This window comes from Gallinula chloropus (assembly GCF_964237585.1).
Source record: "Gallinula chloropus genome assembly, chromosome: 16".
In the NCBI taxonomy this organism is placed as follows: Eukaryota; Metazoa; Chordata; class Aves; order Gruiformes; family Rallidae; genus Gallinula; species Gallinula chloropus.
The window spans coordinates 8,781,557-8,799,958 of NC_140101.1; the positions used below are offsets into that span (position 1 = coordinate 8,781,557).

Below are 18,402 nucleotides of genomic sequence, written 5' to 3' on the forward strand. Positions count from 1 at the left end.
GACATTGGGCGCGATGCGAGCGGCAGTCAGAACACTAGAAAGTGGTTAGAAATAGAAAGGCAGTTAATTAATCTGCTTGGTCCTGTGCCACTGGGGGAGGGGGAGAGTAAATGATTTCTGGAGTTGAACAAAATTAAACTCCTTTGGGATTTTATTTTTTTAATTTTACTCTATGTGCAGGGGGAAGAAGTCAAAGCGTTGACTGATGAAAATAATGCTTGTGTGAGCTTAGACTGGAAGGGCAAAACAAAACACAGAGAATAGACCCTTAAGAACTTACACTTCATTCATTTTTGTGCTGTGAGTTGGTTTTGTGTTGGTTCCTCAAGCGAAGGGACCCTCAGTCTGGGCCAGAGCGTAGAGCAGGTTTATTGTATAAAACTCTCAGTGCCTTGCTCGATGTGGGGGTGTGGTGCTGTTTGAGGCAGATAACTGGAAGAGGAGTAGAGAATGACAGGGAGAAGCAGGGCAGCAGTATCTCCGTAGACTTGTACTTTCCTCAGCAGCCTGTTGTGGGAGGTTGCTGCTCCGTGCACTGTTTCACAGGGACCTGGGAAGCAGGTGGATGCTGTGGCCATCTGGGATTTATGCAACTGTGATGACTTGTCTTTGTTTTCAATTTTTATTCCAGAAGAGTTGCCATTACTGAAGATTCTTAATGCCAGATAATCAACCTTCTGCCGAATAACCATGAAAGAGACGAGGTAGCTGTCCAAGTGTGAGATAAAAACTGATTTCAATGGATACAAAATATAAAGACGATTTATTTAGGAAGTATGTACAGTTCCATGAATGCAAACTGAATGCCTCTGACAACAAGCAGCGTCCTATTAACGATGAGTATTTGCGAGTGGCAGCAGCAGCCTTACTTTGCCTTCCCAAAATCGATCCCTTTTATAGATTCCGGTTGATAAAATTTTACGAGATGGCTGAAAACTCACTGAGATCTGTGAAATCCTCAAGTTTACATTCTCTCCATAATGCATTCAGCATGCTTGAGACAGTTGGAATTAATCTCTTTCTTTACCCCTGGAAAAAGGAGTTCAGAAGTATTAAGGTAAGACGTTTTATGTGTCTTATTGAGAACACGAGTTGTGTTTACTTTCTTTTAACACACTTCATGCATTTCCTTTAAGGACTTTCCCTTCCCCATCTCTTAGCACGATGTGTATATTTGCCTATGCACAGTTTGTAAACAGAAACCATAGAAAAGTTTCAGTGTAAAATAGGCAAAGTTCGTGCAGGTGAGACTGTTCCAAGAGTGGAAGAACAAGTACTGTCTGCGTTTGTAATGTAACCATAAAATGGAGGAAGAGCTTATTTAAGGCTTTTGTGCAGCCTACCCTGCTATGGTGTCTTAATTTCTACTTGGAGGTGCTTTCACTAGGGTGAGCAGTCAGGTTGTGTTTAAGCTCAACCAAGGTTTGATTTTTTTTGTCTTGCAACAGCTATTAATGGAGCACAAGTACTAACAACCAGTGCCTGCTTTCAAATGGATGCTTTGCTGAGGTTCCCACAAGTTATACGATAATGGTAAAGGAACTTCTCTGAAGGAGTTGTTGCCAAGATATCTTTTATCTGCTTGTCAGTTCTCAGTTAATTCAGTTTTAATTTTAGTGTATTTTCAAATTATTTACCTATGCCAGGATCTCAGGGTGAAAAGTAGGAGCTTGTGTATTGCTCAGCTTGTGTGCTAGCAGTCAGATAGTGAGTTCTCTGCTGTTGGTTTTTTTGTATTTTATCTTTCACCTGCTCTTACGTGCTCATTCAAAACTGCTGCAGCATTTTGGTCAAGTGCTGCAGATGACTTATAAGAACAGTTTTGAGACTTGGAAGCTGGATAAAAGCACTGCTGGTGTGGGTATCTAAAGTCTTTTGCTGGTTGTGTGAGCTAGTGATGGGTACTTATGTTTATTTTTCTTAAAAAGTCACTGTTTAGCAGCAAATTCAAACGTTATTAGGATATTTGAGAGCTCTCAGAGTTTTCCTAGAGGAAACTACCTTTCTGCAAGTTCACTCCATAACTCTTCTTCATCTTTATGCTTAAGTTCTGGCCTTTGAAATGTTGGCTGATCCAACAAGAGTACTTCTTGCGGTGCTGCTGGTACTGGTTTTGTTTGTGCACTGTGGATCCAGTGCCTGTTCTGGACAGCTGCGATGGGCAGCTGCTCTTGCCTGCTATCCAGAACCATTTGGACTTGGTTAAGAACATAACCTTTTGTATGCTGGACACTAAGGATACTTCAACTTGCACAAGCTTTCTGGTTTTGGGGCTTTTCTTGGTGGAAGTTCTTGACCTAACATAAAATTAAACAAAGCAGACTTGTGAAATTGCATTGTTTTTTGTGTGTTTAAAGCTGAATTTGGTACTCCTGCAGTAATTCAGAGTTCCTGTTGTCTCTTGCTAGGCCCCATCTGGGGGCAGTGCATAAAATCTCTGCCTCTTTACCTTTTGTGGTAGACTTGCTTGTAAATAGGAACACGTCTGGTACACATAAGTGTTAATGTCAGCGTATAGCACAGCGATTGAAATCAGCAGGGAGGACATGATGCTGATTGGGATGTCAGTTTGAATGGAAACTCTCCTGTCTGGAGTTTGCCTCATGCGGAACCTCCATCTGCTGAGCAGGAGGGATGCAGAAATGGAGTGCATCTGGCCATGGGAGTTGCATGGGTTCACTGTCATTACTAATGTATTTAATTATATACTATCTGTCATGTAGTTATCTGAACATCTAGTCCACCACTGAATTTGTAACCTAGTGTTCTCCTTTTATTCCCCCTCACCTCCTTAGACCTACACTGGACCCTTTGTTTATTATGTAAAGTCTGCTCTAACTGAAGATGATGTGAGGCAGATTTTGAACTACATGGGCTATGTCCAAGAACTGGGAACAATGTATAAACTCAAGGAGCAGGTTGATGCCATTCAAGTGAAAATGGTGTCATTTGAACTCTTTTTGGCTAAAGTGGAATGTGAGCAGCTTCTTGAAATTCACTTGCAAGTGAAGGATAGAGGTTATTCAGAGACTGATGTCATAAATGAACGGAAAAATAGCAGTGAAGATGTAAGGGGCTGCTCAGAGGCCATGAAACGGCGTGCAGAGTGCAAAGAAAACTTAAACACTTCCATGGCAAGAATGGTACTCCAGAAATCAGCGAGTGAACGGGCCTCTAAAGATTATTTCAAGCCAAAGGTGAGCAAGCCTTCTAAATCTGTGGACACATATGATAATTACTGGGAAAGTAAGAAACCACCTTTGATGAGCTCGCTGAGTCTCAGGAAAGAACCGATTTTAGTTGATGCAGAAGATGACATTAAGGATGAAATTATCCGTCCGTCACCCTCTCTTCTGACGATGTCAAGCTCCCCACATGGGTGTTCAGATGAATTCTTGCCAACTTCATCTCATCACAATGGCATGCTAAGAACAAATGTCCCTTACAGCTCCTATTTTTCTGCTCAAGAGGACTTAGATTTGTATACTGATCCCGATTCTAGAAGTATGTTAAACTTTAAAAGACAAGAAGCTATCAAGCCTGATGTATGGCTGTTAAAAAATGATGCCAACCCTGTTTACCACAAACGCACCCACCTAGCCAAAGAGACCGCTTCCCTCAAGTGCCAGAACTGTGGTGTACCTTGTGGCACTTCCATTTGCCAAAAGTGTGACAATCTATTCAACTCTAGGCAGGATTACCCAGCAGTGAAACAGAGCACCTACTCAATCAAACCACTTCCAAACGATGGCTTGTCTCCTGCGTCCGCTTTAAGGGAGAAATCTCAGTACACGTCACAGACTCAGAGTCAAGAGAGAGCTGCTCAGTTCGGTTCCAAATCCAAACCTTCGGGCACCTCGCGCTGCGGCTTTTGTAACCGCTCTGGAGCTGCCAACACTTGCACGTTCTGCTCAAAGGTCTCATGTGACACTTGCCTCAACGCTTACTATTACGATCCCTGCTGTAGAAAAAGCGAGCTTCACAGGTTCATGCCTAACAATCAGTTAAACTACAAATCATCCCAGCTGTCCCATGTAGTGTACAGATAGGCTTGGTTAGTCTTTTGGAGGGGAAGGAAAGGGGGAGGGGAAGGGCTATCCTAACTAATGTACTGACTCCACTGATAAGAAAATATACTGACCTCTTGGGAAAATGGCATGTCCAAATATTTGGAACCATGGTTTGGTGACCAGGTGCCAGTTCTTGATTTTTGTGGCTTCATGGATGCTGCAGATACATTAGATTTCATGCTGCTATAATTTAGGTAACGCCTAAACGATCATTACTTTTCAATTTAAATGGGGGAGAAGAACACATTTTTCTTTGAAACTTGGCAGCTGTTGCATTTAGAAAAGCGACATCGCACCTTTCTGTTACATTGCAGTCATCTCCTTGCCCGAATAAAATCATGCAAGGCTTGAGAATAAAATGTAGAAATTAAGCTCCTCATTCTCTATGAGTGAGTGCTGAAGCTACTGCCGGTTTTTTGATAGAGTGTGACTTTCAAATGTGCGAGAAATACGTGAATGGCGTGTTTTGCCAACAAGGACTCTTTTCTGGAGTGTCTGCATTTCTTGATCTTCAAAATGCAAACACCACAACATCTCTTCCTTTTGTCTTTTTTTGTTTCTTCCTTCCCCCCTTGTGTCCTGGTTGTTTATCTCAAGCTTATACGACCCGAATCTGGACAAAACGTGCTTTATTTTCTGGTGTTGCCAATGTCATCCTGCTGTTTTTCTCTGTATGGTATTTTTAACAAGGTGAACCTGTATTCATGTCACTTAAATGACACCTAGAGTGTTGTCCTTCCAGATGAGTACTAATTTTCTTTACCTTCTGTTGCACATGTATTAAGTACTGTTCTTTGTACTGTAAATAGGTAATTTGGAAACAGTTTTATTTTTAATAAATATTTAATATGCTGAGTTCTTAAAAGTGGTAAAATCATTATAACTATGAAGTCTCTCTGGGTTGTTTGTTCAGGTGACACTTTGTTTTTCCTTGTACTGTATTTCATAGCTTATTATAGTCACTGTGGCAGACTGGTGTTCTTGGCTCTGATCAGTTTTTTCATTTTTAATCTGACATTATTTTCCCTCTGACGAGGCTGCCACTAGTCAAGTGGAGTCTTGTCTAAGAATTGCAGGAGTTTGGTTCTCAGTGCACGCTTTTCCTTTGTGGTTATGGAAATTATAAGTATAAATGTTATGCTTGCTTCCAAATTCACTGCGAAGTCTGTAGTGTAGTCCAGCAAGTAAAGCACTGGCCTGGTTAAAAATCAGAGCTCATTTGTGACTTCTGTTCAAGTAAACCCATCAGTTATGGATGTGAATCAGATAATAATAGTTATCTGTATTACTGTAGCACATAGGAACCCTAGCCAAAAACCAGGACTCAGTTGTGCTAGGCTCTGTACAGTTTGACCCCCAAGCAGCACCTAATTATGAATAGGCTTTAGATTTTTATTAAAAGGAAACTCACAAGAATCCTTCCAATGTCCTTATGCCAACTATCTAGTTAGAGCAAAGTATTGGGCATCCTAATCCGATGTGCAGAACTAAATGTGTTTGAAACAACTGTAAAGAACTCTAGCTGAGATGTAAACTATGTAGTCAACTTTGCACTGAAATTACTCACGTAGGGTTTGTGGGGTTTTTTAAACATTGTGAGGGTCTAGGCTTCTAAACTTCAATGTCCATTGATCCCTGTGTGACAGAAACATGCATGAATGATCATTTGTCTTACATTTTTTTGGGTGGGGGGAGGGCTTGAGTTAGGTAGAGGGGGGGAATATATAGGCTAATGTTGTAAAATAGCTAAAAGAATTTTAGCCATAAATGGGTGCCAGAAGTGTTATGGAAATCAGATGAAACCTGAGTCTTATGGAGGGCTGAGAACAATAAGTTACTGTACAGTTTGCACTAAGAAACAAAGTGGATGGTGTGTGTTTAGCAATCAGGGAACTTTCTGAATCGAGCGACTGCAACTGAGCAATGTCACAGGCAACTCTTGCCTCGCTGACCCGCAGGGCTGGGGTGGATACTGTCTAGGTGAATGGTTTGAAGGTTTTCAAAATCTTGTATGTTTTTTTATAAATAAATATATATATATAAATATGACACAAATGTAGATACGTTATGTATATAGTGAAGAATTTAAAAAAACAATTTTGCTATTAAACTACAGTTTAAGGGTGGTTTTCCTTTCAGTGGTTAGTTTGGTTTTGTTCCTCTTCTGAATTGTCATGCCTGTTTGGCTGCTATACAGTGTATCTCCTAGTTCACTAGTTCTATTTCCATATGGCTACTCACACTACATTGAATAACTAAAACTGTGATGCCACGTAATTTTTACGGTGAACATAGCAGGGACTATACTTGCTTTGGAAAAAAGAAAAGTCCTGTATATATATGTCATGGAATACTGTAGTACAAAACTGTGTTGAATTGAAGTGATACCATGCTCTATTTTTGTGTATCTTACTGTATGAGGTTGCTGTGATTGATACAGTAAAATATATGCTAATTTAAAATGCAGGTGGTTTGCATCTGATTTGTTTAAATTAATTCATGTTTTGAAGGAATTTAAAAATAAAGAGGCCTTTAAGAAAAGGCTTAACTCTTTTCTTAAAGTTGAGTGCATGTAGCTGTCTGTTTTGCATGCAGAAATGACTTGGTGCACAAAGGTAAATCTTGGGGGCAAAATGGGCAAGTGTGTGTGTATCATCAGCCTCGGCTTTGTGGAGTTGGATGTACTGCCTGCAGAATGCAGAGCTTTTTTTTTTTTAATTTAAAAAAAAACCCAAACCCCTTTATTTTCAAGTCTTAGCAGCATGACTCAGTTTGTTCCCTAAGAGCATGTAAGCCAATATGTCAGCAGTCTGCAGCAGACAGACTAACGTGGGGCGGGAGCAGGGTTCATGTGCGATGTGGAGCTAACCTACATTGATTTTCCAGCCTTGACTCCTGATGCTGCACATGCTCTTCCTAACGAGCTTCCTGATGTAAGCTGCATCTCGCAGAGGATGTGTGATGCTACTGATGTACTTCTTGGCACTTCAGTTAGGCCTTCTGGCTCCTTTTTCATCCCACTGCCTCTGGAACAGGAGAATTTATCAAGTTCCAAACTAGATCATCTTATGCATTTGTTCTTTATGTTGAAGCACATCAAGTGAATGCTTAGAAATGCCTGAAGTGCCATTTCTACAAGTCTTCCAGTCTCTTGAGATTACTGGGAGAATCAGGGTTGATTATAAAAATCTGGCTCAAGGTAACTAAAATATTCTTGCAGGAAATCTTGCCTTACACCGCTGTGCTTCTTGTGCTGATGTATTTCTGGTGCAACAAGCCTTTATACTGTCTTACCTTCTACATTTCTGATTGCAGACCTGTACGTGTGCCTGCTGCGTCTTTTGCTCTCAACAGAAGTTTGAAGGTGGTCAGATAGCTTAGGTTCAACAGTTGGAACCCACAGCTGCTTAAATTTATTTTTTCTGGAAGATGGTTGTGGATTACAAGCATTTGGTAGATGTTGCCAATTATGCTGCAGTAACTTTTTAGGGGAGAAGATTCACCTTTCCAGTATTGGTTTAGAAATCGGAGCTAATCTGAGCATGGTGGTAATTGGTATGTTGCCAGAGTGACTGAGAGAAAAGCAGGAGGTGACTGCAAGTTAAGGCATCGTGTTGATGTACCTGTTTTGGCTCTAATTTAGTTACTTCTCTGGAATCAGTGGGAGTTAATTAGGCCTTTTAGCATGGCCGTTACTGTGGTATCTAAGCAGCAACTGCATTGGGCTACAAACGTTCCTGACTGTTACTTGTGAAGGATGGTCCCTGCTTCCTTCTGAAAAGCATGAGATGTGGTCGTGCTTGCCTGAAGATTCTAAGTACATAAATGTCCTAGAGCTCCTGTATAAAATTAAGTAAAATTGGACACTGCAGTTACTTTTAATTACTTTTTTCCTACAGTTGATCATATTTCCCTAGAAAGTATTTTCCTACAACTTGTCTTGCCAGTCTGAAAGTGTAGGGGCAGGGAATAAGTAATTAAGTGGATTTCTGGTTGTGTACTCCTACACCTCACCATGAATGACAACCTCACAGGGCAGCCTTGTGCACTGAGCTGCCGTATAAAGAGGGACAGACTAGTACATCGGATCTCCTTGCCCAGTACCTAGAGGAAGGCAAAAGGTGAATGTATGTGAGATGGCAGCAGCTCTTTTACCTCTCAAACCCTGCAGGCATGCCACATGATTGAAGCTCTTCCATCTGAGGAGAGGTGTAGGAGAGCCAGGGAGCAGCTGCTTTGCTTGACAGGCTTGCCATACAGATTTCAATGTGCTAATGTGTGGAAAGCAAGGCTGTTCCTTACAGCGTTGGAAATTTCTTGGCATTTTTATACTGTGGGGTGGGTCCTTGATTCAGGCTGAGATCTGGAGCCCTGTGGTGAGGTAACCCATGCAGCACTGGAGGTGTGCGGTGTGCTGATGGGTAGCTGCCTGCAGCCAGACTGTGCCAGAGTCAGAAGGGACGTTGGTGATACCAGGCTGCCCAAGTAGGGCCCTGGGCATAGAGATCAGTAACCAGGAACAGCAGTGCCCAAAGTGGAGCAATCCTTACAATTCCTTCTGTGTGCCCTCTTGCACTGCTTTTGCTGCTTTCACAGTGTGAGACAGGCTGTGTGAGCTCTGGCATTGCTACAAGCTGTTGCTTTTTTGGGAACTGCTGCCCTGACCTCTGCCAAAGGAAGGATCTCATCTCCATAGGAGTCCCTGCAAGGAGGAGGGGAGACGCTGTCTTGCTCGGGGACAGTGGGATGCTTCCAGTTGGTTTCTGCCCTTTGGTAAGGCAGAGTTGCTCCAAGCTTTTTCAGATGCCAGCAAAATGCTTCCCCGATCTGGGTTGTGCTGCTACAGATGCCTTCCTGGAGAGCTGGGTTTGCTGTTTGCTTACCCTGAGGAGCAGCAGGGTCAGAGGCCGTGATTACTGCTGGTCCACCCCTGCAGTCAGCTGCCCCTAGTCCTGACCCTCTCCCAGCTGCCAGCAGCAGGTCTGACTGTCTGTCATGGTGGTAGAGGTGAGTGGGCTATGAAAATCTTCCCAACACCCCACAGCTCCCTGTGTTGCCTGTGCTTCAAGCCAGGCACGGACTTCCACTGAACTTGGGAAGGCTTAGTGTGGAAAGAGGTGGGCAGGTGGAAATGTTCCAGATAAAAATGAAACAACCTGCTCTGATTTTCTTTCTTTTTTTTTGTTTCCTTAGCATCAAGAAGAAATTTCTCTTCCAGCATTCAGAACCTAGGAGGCACTGAAGTCATGTTGCAGGGAACGTCAGGTGAGGTTAGAGGTTGTTTTAATTACTGACTTTTCCTATTGGTGGGATCTTTTCTTAGTTCTGCAGACCCTGAGTGCAAGTGCTGGTACTTCAGTCTGAGCTGTAGCATAACAGAGGATGTGAAGTACCTTCTGAGTTGTACTACCTGTTTGTTTTTCCTCTCTTCTACTGGGCTTCTAGTTAATTCTGCCTTGTGCAGTTCACTGCATTGAAGGCAACGTCAAAGCTCCGAGTAGCTTTAAGTAATGCAGGATCAGACCTGCAGTGTGTGGCTGACAACTTGCATGTGGCAGCTGCTTCTGCTGTTGTGGGTGTGGGGCTGTCATGCTTCCTGCTTTAGAAATCATTCTCATGATAGTCATACTGTTCTGAGATTTTTTTTTTTTCATCTTCAACCTGCTTTAAAAAAAGAAAAAGAAAAACCAACCCACAACTGTTCAGCAGCTCCTTAGTGAAAAATGTCGCTTTCCTCCGGAGTAAGTAAAATCTGTTCTGTATCTTTGTGTGCAGCATGCTCTGACTTAACTGCCATGCCTGAAATTTTCAGACCAGCACTCTGAAACATGGCCAGTACTGGTGAACTGACTTCACCTGGGCAGTGGTGTCCGTGTGTCTGTCCAGCACTGGATGCGGGTAAACTCTGCTCCGCGCTTTACCTTCCAGTCAGGCAGGACTGAGCTGCTGTAGCTACCCAGTTGTGGATCCTTGCCAGTGGCATGTGTAAACCCCAAGCCCTAATAAATGAGCTGTTAATCAAAGTAGCTGCTACCAACCAGCAGGTCTGTAAAGGAGCTGCATGTTTACATGTCCTCGTGCACTTACACTAACTAGCGTACTCATGATGAACCTTCCCACGAGGCAGCTTTGTGGTGGAGAGGAGAGGAGAGACCTTCTCCACTCCTGTGTGGTCTGCTGGTGCGTCCCTTCACTGTTGGGAGCAGTGTGTGTGTGTGTGGTCCCACAGTGGGGCCACCAGAGCTGGTAGAATCTCACTGATTAATAATGCAAATCGGTGTGGTGCCTTAAAGGGCACAGAGGAACCCAGTTAGAGACCGACGTTAGCATGGGGTTGGAGGATCTCCTGAAGAGCTGAGTCCCGTTGTGAAGGTTGCTCTGCAGCCCTGGGTGGAGCGTGGCTGGGTGGGAATGCTGAATACAACTCCTGGAAAGAGCTGTGTAGCTGTTCCTGGCAGTCACCAATGCTAGAAGCCAGCAGGCACCTGACAGTGTCTTGCGGGCTGGGTTGGGACATGTAGGTGGGGTTGTCTAACTCTGAACTGATGGGGTTTTTGTTTGGCTGGGTGTTTTTTACACATGCTCCATTACAGCCAAGCACACAGTGGAGCCTGTGTGGAGAAGGTTGTGTTGCGACCCAAAAGGGGATGGTGGAGGGAATCGTCAGAGTGCTGCTGCTGGCTGTCTCCAGGCCTGGCAGCACCCATGCCTGGGCGTGCTCCAGGAGGAGGGTGGCTGTGCAGACCTGCAGCCCACAGCTAGCATGGGTTGTCTTGGTGGCAGAAGGGGCCATGATACCATCTGCCACATCGCCTGTTCAGAACCGGCTTCCTTGGGCTGCATTGCTGGGGTTAGACACTAGCCTTTCTGCCTGGAGGGGTGAGCTGAGTGCTACTGTGAAACACCTCCCTGGGAGCTCAGTTTCCCTTGGAAAGGGCTGGTGGAGGTGGCTTGTTCATAGGTCCTGGGATGTGCCCTGGGGGGAGAATGCTGTTTCCATCTCTTCTTGCTTTAAGCTTGGTTCCTGGCCCTAAAATGCAAACCTGCTCTAGCATCTTCTCACACAGCGTTAAATGAGAAGAGGTATTCTTATATCTGTAACAAACCTGTTTTATAAGTTGGCTTTGGGCCATCTCAGCAGAAACCAGTGGGCTGTATGCATATGCTCTGCCTCTCCTTTTGAAGGGAGAGTGGGGAGAGGGGCTTTGTTCCCCACGCTGCGCCTCTCACTCTGGGAGAAGTAAAGCCGCTCTTAGGGCAACTACTATTGCTTCTTTTGCTCTGAGTAAATTCTCTTACTCTCCAGACCTTAATGACAGAAGTTTCTCTGAGAGGTATTCCTCATGCTAGGAAGGGGAATGAACATGCATGTGCATTTTCTCTGCTTTGCTGCAAAGTCATGTGCAATAGCTATAGATGGCACTCTGGTATTGGTTACTGCTTGTGCCTAGCTGCTGCAGGGCTGAGGGCAGAGCGTGGTAAGACTCTGTCTTGGGAGAGTGAGATCAAGTTGGCTGGCTTCTAAGAGAAGGTTTATGTATAACTTCTGGAGCGAACGCACAGCGTGGGCAGAGCTGTAGTTAAGGGTGGGAAGGGCAGAAATTAGCTTTAGGAAAAAGATAAATCCTAGTGATGGAACAGCATCATATAGGAATGCAGTTTTCTGCTGTATAGATTATGCTTCAGTGTAGGTAACATGGTATCTTTGGTCTTGTGTTGATCAGGATTTAAGGAAACTTTGTCCCTCATTTAAGGAGATGCTCTATTCGGTGTCTGCAAAGGCTTTCCATGCCCTAAGAACTGGTGCTGGTGGTGCCCACCAGTGCCAAAGGGACAGGTTGGCAGTGCCTGCACTGCTCAGGGGTTTGGCCATCCTGCTGTTTCTCTAGGACAGAACTGGGGGTGTGTTAGCCAAGCTGAGGGTGCTCTTAGGTTCTGTCTCCCTGCCTAGGTCTCAAGTTCAACCTGTGAGCACAAAGCCATTTTGTGTCAATCAGCAATAGAAATGAGGTTTGGTGTGGGTGAGTACTTGGGGATACAGTGGGTGTTTGCTCTGTGTGCCACCCTTGTCCTGCTGGTCTTACATCTTTGGAGTTTGTTCAAATTTAAAAAGTGCTCTACATGCACAGTCCATCCTGGGGATGCCTTTCTTACTCCTGCATTTTAATATCCAGGTAGAGCAGCACTGATTTATTTGAAATGCATCCTCTGCCCTAGAGATCACTGCTGGTCTCTGAAGTCTCCCATGTCCAAACCTGCTGTTTGCTTGGACTCTTTAGTGACTCCTGCCTGTTCCAGGAATCAAAGCCTGAGTCACTTCCCACTGCGACTCATAAAGTCTTGGACTACTTAGAGGTATATCAAGAATTAGAAGTGTGTCTTCTGGCAGCATCAAAGCCTGTGGTGTTTGAGTCTTTGATGTGAAGGTTTCCCCTGCTTGGAGAAGAGTTCATTTTGATGCTGTGAAATAGAGCGTGATGACTGCGCTGCTGAGCACACGACAGTGAGCATTACGTGCTGCTCAATCAAGTAACACTCCTGTCCAAGAGCTTTGATTCATAAGGGAGAGGGAAAGCACAGTATGCAGATACTAGTAGCTCACACCTAAAACTTCTGGCACAGGCTTGTCTTTAGTGTAATTCTACTGCCTGCAGCTGGAGTTAAATTCTTTCTTTCTTGCTCAGTGCTTAAAACACAGCAGGTTAAATGTTGCAGTGGTCTGGGTACCTCTGGAGCCTGGTGTCTGGCTGGCCTTGCTCTGCAGGGAGTTTGGTAAGCAGCATCAGGGTTGAGACATGAATGGTGTGTGGCTATCTTTATACTTGGGTTTAGCTGTAGTACAATGGGAAGCTGAGGAAGAAAACCTGGTTTCCATTAACACACATCGGAATTTACTTTAAAAACTGTGAGGTCTATAAACGTGATGCAGGGGAAAGAAAGATGAGAGATCCTAGGAAGAGCTGCAGAAGTGCAAAACCTGTGGGATTTTTCCACCTGGAGCTCTACCCACTGGGAAGGATCAAACCTGAATGTTTCTTGTTGTAGTACAAGCCTAGGGCATGGTCACTGTATTTTGTTTCTTGGCTCCTCCTGGGTTTGTAGGCTCAGGGTGGGTTGTAGGCAGGCATCTTCTGGTACCTCTCAGTGCTCAATTTAAAATTTTCCTTTCGTTGTGCTTCCTGCTTCTCTTCAACAAGCTCAAAGCCTGTTGGCAAAATTACTTTTACTGAGCTCAAGTAGGATGCTTGCATGTCTTGGGAGTGAATGTAGGTTTGACACTGATTTGATTCTGCTTTTTCTGCCTGCAGCTTATCACTCAAGCTCTCCAATGAAGGACTTTATTTCCTTGGTCAAATATTTTCCGTATGACTAGATAATAGCTAGGGGCAGTGATTTTTCTGCCAGTGCTTGGCACTGAATTTTCTGTTCAGAAATCATATGGCCATCTGAAAAGTAGTCCTAAAAACAAGCACTGCATAAAATGAAGCGATGAGGTATTTTTATTTCCATGGCACTTAAACTTTGTCTTCCCCCCCCCAGAGAAGCTTGAAGTCACAGGGAGGTTCATTTATTGTCAGCAAACACCTTCCCTGTCAAGCTGAAAGTCATGTCCCAGTTTCTCCATTTGTTCTCCCTGGGATGTGGTGCTTGTGAGAAGCAACAGCTCGGCTGCTGGGGACACCCAGGTGGCACCAGCTCCCCGGCGAGCTGCCACCACGAAACTCTTCCCTGATGCCATGAGGTTTGCCCTGGAAGCAGCTCTGTGAGGGGCGGCTCAGTCAGCAGCTCTCCCACCAGGAGCAAGCAGAGACCTTTTCATGTGGGCTTGTGATTAGGGCAAATCGTCTGCTGGAGACCCGTTTGAGACACAAAACCAGCTCATGGACCAGTCGCCAGGGCACTGTCTCCCAGTTGTGGCTGACAGGGTTTCACACTGAAAACAAAGCCTGGCACCATAACCTGTGCACTGGTTTCACACTAGTGGAGGACCACTGATTCCAGTGGGTTAACCCTGGTCTGTACAACAGGAGGAGGAACTGGGGGACAGCAATAATACTGGATAAAACGACAGGTGTGAAAGGCTCGTTAAAAGCTAATAAGGAGTAGAGAAATGTGGGAAAGAAATTACACCAGTGCCAAAGAGCAGCACAAGTAGGAAGATAACAGGAGAAAGTTTCTGGCCTGACAGTCCTTCAGAGAGGAGGAGAAAAAATTGTCTTGAAAATTGAGCCTGATAACAAAGTGGTCTTTAATGACTCTACATGCAAAAATGACTTTTCCTTGAAATACGAGTCGTACATTCTAATGCAGAAACAGCTAGATAGTAGCAAAGGAAGTTGGTAGATTTCAAAGGGAATATTAATTAGGAACAGTTTGAAAGTTCAGCCAAAGATCTATTTAAATGGATGCATTTCTAATGGAAATGAACCTGCTGTGTTTTTTCTAAAATAAAATAACGTGATAAGATACCGAGTCTGCATGTGTTCAAAGCAGACTTTGGAAATTAGGAAAGAGTAGAATGAGAGTTGAAGGAATTCATGCTGTCTTGTGAAACGCTGGTCTGTGCTGCTGCCTGGTGCAGGGCTGGGCTGGAGCTGGACGTGCAGCCCGGCCCGGCAGCGCCGTGCTCAGGGCTGGCACGTGAGGCAAGGTCTCCTGTCTTTCCACCATATTTTGAGCAATGAGATACTGCTTAAGACACGAGTTAGCACAAGCTGTATGCTATGGGGAGTAGTACCTTGCAGTGTTGTCGTTAGTGTGGTAGCTAACTTTCAGTTCCCTTGGGAGGAGCAGGTAGGACTGGGAAGAATCCAATTACACAGCTTTTGGAGAAGAGAGGAGTCGGTATTTGGGACATATGTGTGTGGTTGAGGCTGGGAAGGAAGGGAGGAAGGAAGGAGATGGAAGAATACACAGTTTTCTGGTTATGTGTTTGTGCCTCTCTGATTTCATGTAACAGCCCTTTGTCAGCTGCAATATATTGCTTAGAGCTGCGTTTGATTTATGCCAGTTGGGAATCTAGTCTGTAATTTCTAAGGATGAAGTCTTATTCACCACTACAGAGATTATATTTCTTGGCATGTCATCTCACAGGTATGGGGACTTTGACCAAACAACAACACAGGGGTCTCTGTGCACTTCTGTTTGCCTGTTTGAGCGTGCCTGACCTGGTCTGTCATACAGCCGCGTGGCGTTTGCCATCGGAAGCACAGTGTACAGCAACCGACACCCCTGCTGACATCTGGAAGAGCAAAAGGTACTGAGGAAATCAGCCTTTGGAGTTCTTAATGCAAGAGAGCACCTTGCAGAGTAGTTTAGTAAAGTGATAGTTTAAAATACTAAATTCATCCTTTCCTGGACCAGACCCAAATTGTGGCACCGAAGCAGCTCTGGCAGTAGGATTCCACTCCTGGCTGAGCTGGGACGTGCTCTTTGCTCTCACCACATCTGTTCCCTTTGAGAGAGCTTCAGGAAACACCTTTCCACCATCCCCACAGCTCTCAGCCCTTACCTTTGCAAGCAAATGCCTGTGAGCTGGAAGAGTTTTCTCTGTACTGATGTTTAAAGGTGACTTGTGCTTGGGTTTTATGCCCTGCTTTCCAGGCTTTTGTCTGATCTTAAGAAAGTAACCCCAAGGCACGTGCTAACCCTGGGCTCCCAGCATTAGAGCCAGCTCCAGGACTTTCAGCTTGTTGCTCCACGGCTGTTTGTCTCGCTCCACGGCTGTTTGTCTCACTCCCCTCTGTTTTGATCTCTTCACAGAAGTTTGGCTGCTGAGAAAGGGGTGAGATGAGCTCTTCATGGACAGGGAAGGTGTAGAGGGAGCATCCTGGTTACTGCTCTGGCTGTTTCCTGGCTGACATCGGGTGGGATCCAGCCCTTGGGGAGCTCCTGGGAATGCTCTGCAGTGTCCTGTCCGGGGCTGTGGAGCTGAGCTGGGCTGATTTAGAGAATCTTGGAAGCTAAGGATTAGATGCTGGCCAGCTGGACTTTAGGTAGAAGGCAACATTCAAAGCACAGCGGACAAGTGGGATGTGAGAAGCCAGGATATGCGGGCACTGGGAATTGTGGGTGGCATTGAAAAGCCAAATGCAAGCACAGAAACGTGTCTTTTAATACATATTTCCATTGCAGCCAGAAGCACAAATTGTGAGGGGGGAAGTGCATCTCGAACAGCATATGTGTTATCTCATGCCTCCATCTAAGTATACAAGCATGGGATTAATGTCTATTTAACATAAAGCTGAAAGTTTGGTGTACAGATGGTAGGAAGTTGGGCAACAGCGTGTGTAGCTTGTAGCATAGATCTGTTTTAAATGAATGCCATCACCTAGCGTTGTTTCTCACAAAGTGTTACCCTTCAGGTCCATCCCTAGCCCACTTGCAAAGATGCTGAGATGCCTTTTCCACACAGGCGTGCGTGGGAAATTATACGCCAGTGTCTGACCTCAGTCAGGCCAGGTAAGACAAATCTAGTGACAATAAAACGAGCAGGAGAAATAGAAGTTGACACAAATCAGCCCATGTGGCTAAATCTTGTCAGACAAATACAGTGGGGTTTCTCCCCCCTTTTTGGGTAGTGATGCAGTGCACAAACTGGAGCACGGGAAGCTGCCCCTCGTGCCCAGAGTAGAGCTGTCTCTTAGGGAGCTTCCCTTCCTCCAGCTTCCAGCACTGGCCTGCACAGTGGAGATAGTGTTTGCATCTGTGTGAAGCCTTTTGCAGCCTGCAGATACCCTTGGTATCAGACACAGCTGTTTGGACAGCTCTCCGAGTCATTAATCCAGGTGAGTACCCAGAGAGTCTTTCTGCATTGTCTGTGCACTTGCTTGTCCCATGAATACCTCCATGGGCTAATTTTTCATCTGCTTGAAGGACAAGGCTCCTTTCAGCTCCCTGGCAGTGTGGGACACAGCAGTGTTTGGCTCGGGCAGCTGGCTGGCTCGTGTTCCTTGTGGCTGCTCCTGCCCTGGCAGTCAGACCCCTTCAGGGGCTGTGCCGTTTCTAGTCCCTCTCAGATTTGTGGCTGTGTCCCTGTTCACAGGGGAGGTTGAATTTCCACCTGGCAGTGTGCTGTAGGGGGCTGCTGGGGCTGCAGGCTCCTCTGCGCGTTCGCTCTGCCTGCTCACGCTGTCCCCCTGCTCCCCCCCTCGCTCTGCTCCCTGCTCTCCGTGCTGGCACGCTGCTGCTCACCTGCTCAGGAGGTGGTGGAAAGGACTCGTGCCCGAGACACTGGGAAGGTCAAGGCCACTTCCAGAGTCTCCATCTTCCCTGGCCAACACAAGGTGATTATTCAAGCCTCTCTTGAGTGGATAGTTTTGATACCGTGTTCTTTGAGCACAGTACCCTCAGAGTTGTTTTGCCACTTGGGCCCTGGATCTGTGGTCCCTGTCACTCTATTTTTGCCTCTCCTGGCTGGGTTATTGATGACAGCAATTTGCAGTGTGTGCCACTTTGTTCAGCAGGAACAAACTAGGAGTGCAAGAGAGAAAAGTATTCCTGTCCTCTGTGTGGGAGATGGAGCTTCCAAATCTCTGCACACCCGTGTTGGCATTGATTCATGGGTCTGCAGACCATGTCATTTGTCATTTGCCTACAAACTACTGGTTCTTCCAGGCTTCACCACGACTCTGGCTGGAGCTGGGTTTGTGTTCATCCTGTGGAACGTGTTCCCAATCTGTATCTGTCACTGCTACTTAATGAGAAAGCTAAACATTGCTTCTCTTGCAGGCCCCTCTAATGGTTCAGTGTTAATTTTGTGTGTTACTGGCTGATTTTCTGTTCCAGCTATGGTGAATAAGTCAGTCTTGTGACAGACTGTAGTGGTGTGTTGTCCATCCTGCCTCTTCATCCATCGGTGCTTTTATCAGTGGTGGAAGTGCTCACAGAGGCCACTGGATAACCTCCTCTGATTAGAAAATAAACTATTTGTACCACCCAGGCACTGAAATCCAGCACATCCACAAGTGACCTCCCAGCTGCAGTGCTGCAAAAATCCTAGATGGAAATCTGAACTCCATCACCCCTTCACTTCTTAAAAACCAGAGAAATACATGGAAAGAACCAATAACAGTTTGGGGACGTGGGAGGACCATGCGATAAAACTGGCGCTTGCTGCCTTAGCAATGGATCAGCAACAAGGGAAAGCTTAATAGCATTTTATATAGCTGCAGCAGCTTGTGGATGCTTGCAGCACATCCACAGAGCTTTCTGTTCAAAAGGCAGAAGCCAAAATCTCAGCCTCTGTCATTAAAACAACCATGATGGACTGGAAAGGTGCTTTGTTCCCTCTCTGAGCACCTGGCCCATGAAGAAGCACTCTCAGCCCAGG

At 45.3% G+C, this 18,402-nt stretch overlaps 1 protein-coding gene across 1 annotated transcript; it reads left to right on the forward strand.

The window, feature by feature from the left end:
• Positions 1–739: 739 nt before the first annotated feature.
• Positions 740–4,049, forward strand: SPATA2 (spermatogenesis associated 2; the record flags this gene model as incomplete). Its single annotated transcript, XM_084271637.1, has 2 exons — positions 740–1,057; positions 2,796–4,049. The coding sequence occupies 2 exons, from the start codon at positions 740–742 to the stop codon at positions 4,047–4,049; spliced, it is 1,572 nt and encodes a 523-aa protein (XP_084127763.1).
• Positions 4,050–18,402: the final 14,353 nt, after the last annotated feature.